The sequence below is a fragment of the Panicum virgatum genome, chromosome 4N, assembly GCF_016808335.1.
Source record: "Panicum virgatum strain AP13 chromosome 4N, P.virgatum_v5, whole genome shotgun sequence".
NCBI classification, from domain to species: domain Eukaryota; kingdom Viridiplantae; phylum Streptophyta; class Magnoliopsida; order Poales; family Poaceae; genus Panicum; species Panicum virgatum.
The window spans coordinates 44,112,582-44,116,168 of record NC_053148.1 but is presented as its reverse complement, the minus strand read 5'-3'; the positions used below and the strand labels follow the sequence as shown (position 1 = coordinate 44,116,168).

General features: G+C 41.1%; 1 protein-coding gene across 11 annotated transcripts; it reads right to left on the bottom strand.

Moving 5' to 3' along the window:
- Positions 1 to 267: 267 nt before the first annotated feature.
- LOC120671430 (non-lysosomal glucosylceramidase-like) lies at positions 268 to 3,587 on the bottom strand. Of its 11 annotated transcripts, XM_039951754.1 has the most exons (14): positions 3,394 to 3,577; positions 3,094 to 3,124; positions 2,876 to 2,977; positions 2,431 to 2,487; positions 2,233 to 2,303; positions 1,955 to 2,054; positions 1,820 to 1,854; positions 1,583 to 1,696; positions 1,393 to 1,493; positions 1,174 to 1,277; positions 1,014 to 1,067; positions 870 to 925; positions 711 to 748; positions 268 to 609 (listed from the first exon to the last, which is right to left on the bottom strand). In XM_039951754.1, the coding sequence occupies exons 8-14, from the start codon at positions 1,615 to 1,617 to the stop codon at positions 545 to 547; spliced, it is 453 nt and encodes a 150-aa protein (XP_039807688.1). In that variant the 5' UTR covers positions 1,618 to 1,696; positions 1,820 to 1,854; positions 1,955 to 2,054; positions 2,233 to 2,303; positions 2,431 to 2,487; positions 2,876 to 2,977; positions 3,094 to 3,124; positions 3,394 to 3,577; the 3' UTR covers positions 268 to 544. The 11 variants fall into 11 exon arrangements, with proteins under 11 accessions (XP_039807688.1, XP_039807686.1, XP_039807685.1 ...); XM_039951752.1 differs by lacking the exon at positions 1,820 to 1,854 and having other exon boundaries at positions 1,583 to 1,653; positions 3,094 to 3,202; positions 3,394 to 3,584; XM_039951751.1 differs by lacking the exon at positions 1,820 to 1,854 and having other exon boundaries at positions 1,583 to 1,653; positions 3,394 to 3,584.

The window sequence follows — 3,587 nt, the reverse complement described above, 5'->3', positions numbered from 1 at the left end:
AGGTTGCCAGTCATCACAAAATAATATTATCCCTTTGTTATTTATTTTGAAGGCCACTATGTAAAGAAGCGTTATAGGAGACGCGGGTTAACTCGCATAGGAGACGCGGTTTATTTGTGTCTCCAAATTTGCGTCTCCGTATGTGAGGGGTCATTGGAGACGCGGGTTGTAAAAACACATCTCCAATGACCCCTCACATAGGAGACGCGGGTCCTATGACTTAACCCGCATCTCCTATGATGAATTAAAAAAACAAAAAAAAGAGGACACATATACACATGTTTTATCCATTCTTTACATCACAAATTCATATGTTTTATCCACTGTATACATTACAAATGCAGTCCTCATACAAAGTTAAGATCTTATTTTGGCGCACACATCCAGTAATGTCTGTGCATTAGAATAATCACCATAGTCAGCTTAAAACACTAAAATCAGTACCACCTTAGTAGGCACCATACAAATCTAGCTGGACATGCACTGAATCAAATATTGTAAACACAAGTAGTGGAAAACAATTGAATCTTATCTACTGATTCAACTACCGACTAAAAGAAGTATAAGCATTGCCTTGTGGCTTGTACATCTTCAGGAGACTCATCGCCACTGCAAAAGACAAAATAAACAAATAGTATTAGAACGTCACATTGCAGCTATACTAAAAAGAATGGAATGTCTACAGGATGAAAATGATTGTGCTAAGGTACCATCAGGCTCTTCCAAGAAGGCAATGACGTGCCAATCTCTGCAAAACAGGCAAGAACGCAGTTGCAACATGTAAGAAGGCAATGTGAATGATTAATTCCTGGTTTCTGCTGCATTGCATTAGCTGGAGATGTCAATAAACACAGTGCTATGTCCATTACTTCATTTTTGAGTTGCTATGATTCCCGGTCAGTTCCGATTTCCCACCAACCGAGTTCTACAAGACGAATGGATCAAAGGTCAGGTCATCGAAGATCTGATCCCTTTCTGCTGAAAGAATAAGCAAGGTGTTGGTCTGCACTTACAGCCCAGGTGAATAGCAGTGTCACATCTGCAGGTGTGCTCCCAGAGTTTTGTACCTGAAATGCAGGCGTCAGCAGGCTGATACATACTAGTAAAAAAATTGCAACTCAATTCGAGTCATTGCATCTGTAGCATAACAAAAGGAAAAGAAACAAATTGTACCATAAACGTGAAAACTGCAGCCGGGAAGCTGCTCTCTTTGTAGTTGAGAGGGATGAAGGGTGATATCTGATGGCAGGTGATCTTGATCTCTGGGTCAGGCTCACCTTCATTGGAATTTTCAAATATCATCATCTAATTGACATGATTTGCGTAGCTACAGAAAAACTATCACTCTTAGTTAAAATTGTTGAACTGAAACTGAAGCAGTCATCAATTTACCATCATATATTGTCCATGATCTTGGAAACAGGGCGTGGTAAGTGCATTTGTCCTCCTTCAGCTTCCAGTCCCAAGATCCAATACCAGCTTTACCGCCACCCCTGTAAAATTAAATTTGCAAAATGCTTAACCATGGTATCTTGCCTGTTCGGATGCATACAAATAGACGTGTTAGGATTGCAGTGCTCACTTCAGGAGACCTGCAGTCGGTGCAGACAACACCATGGAGTACTTCTTCCCATTTGGGCGTGAAACAAATGCCTAGGTAAGAAAATACTCCCTCCGTCCCAAAATACTAGTCATCCTGGGATTCAAAATTTGTCCCAAAAAACAAGTCACTCTACCCTATTTAGAAAGTGCATGTGCATGCAATAATCAATTAGTGTCAAATATGAATAATATATAGGGGCAAACATGGTCATTTTACCTTCTTATTAATTTGTCTTAGAATTGTTAGGATGACTTGTTTTATGGGACGGAGGGAGTAGTAGCTATCAGAAGTTGTTTACAGTGAAGTGCAAATGGGTATTGCAAACCATGAGTGGAGTTGTAGAATGATTACTGAAAATTGATTTGCTAGGATAGGTTTCTCTTCAGTTATGACAGGGAATATCTGAAATTGTTGAAAGTACCCTTTGTAGCTTCTCCCTATGCTTCCTGCACTGATAAATGGAAGTAATTTGAACAAACTGTCTGTCATCAGCTATAGACAAATTTTTGTAGTAGCTCTCACCACGGCAAATTTAAGGTAATATATATGAGAACAGCTGAACTTGTTCCTATACCAACACTAAATTTAGCTTCTCTAGGATTTATACATAAAAGGCTGAGAAAACTGACCCTAGCCCACCGAGGGATACACCACGGTAGCAGTTATCCATCCATTTTCTCAGTGGATCATAAACTGTGGCCTTTAGGAAAGTGATAAAAAGTTTGAAGTTTAGTGATGTCCAACAATTGAAATCCAATGAAAAAAAAGTTGGTCTCAGAAAAGAAAAAAACACTATCATAAAGTTTGTTGATAAAAGAGTAGCTTACTCGTCCCTTTGCACTTTCTTCAACTTGCAATTTCAACATTTTGATAATCATGGGAACCTACAAATCCACCATAAAAATAGTCAGTGTTAACCCAGACAAGGAGTATCAGTTATTGCTAAACATGATCAGTGCTGAGTGCTGATACGACTAAGCCAAATTAATCAGTGGCATTCTAGAATGAGAAGTACATTTGTCGTCTAGGTCAACAGTATTATGGGAGAGGACGGCCCTATGTTTGGCATTTTCATAGGGAACAAGAAAAGAGCCAATTTAACCACTTCCATTGGCACCATCTAAAACAGAAAGCCAACGGTAGTACAACTTACAAGTGCCTACATAAACTCCACTGATGAATGTGGTCAAGTAAAACACTTAAGCAGAGAAAGGACTATGACCTCAATTGCAGTAGCACTTGCCAATTGGAACAAATCCGCGTAAGTGGTACCTGGGTATTTGTCCTTGATAGGTTGGATAAGCTTATGCAGACAACCTAGTTGCTGTCTTGACAGCCCAATTCCTATTCTCACAGCGACTACCCGTCTAGCACCTACAGTTGAGACAAACATGAAATGAGCTAAGTAAGGTAAATAAGTTTTGATCTCAAGGTAGCAACATGTATCTAACAAATAGGCAAGGTACAGAGCACAAATAAGTATAGCTCACCATGTGCCTCTGAAGCTGTTTGCGCTATTGACTGCAAATTCAAATCGTTCAAGTTAGTCATCCAATATCCAAGCAGGCTGCGGCTATTACAAGAGACTGGCCCCAATTGCTGAAATGGGCAAAGGAATGAAAATTGAAAGCTCTGTTCATCACAAAAAGGCTTCAATTGAACGGCTCAACACCCAATTGACCAGTGAGCTGTAAAACCCAGATTTCCCCAAATCTGTAAGAGCCCAAAACCTAACCCTAGACACAAAACCTCCTGATGGGATTGGGATGCAAGGCAGGGAGGGTCCTTACACTCCGTGTAGTGGATGTAGTACTCGTAGTCGGCGGGGGAAGAGGACGAGGAGCCCTTGCGGCTCTCGATGACCTTGACGGGTTGAGCTTTCTAGTCGCGCCACCGGCACATCACGCGCGTGCCCACCTCCAGGGGCAGGTGTGCCGCCCAACACATGGACGCGGTCGAGGGCTAAAATTGAATCCAGAAAAGT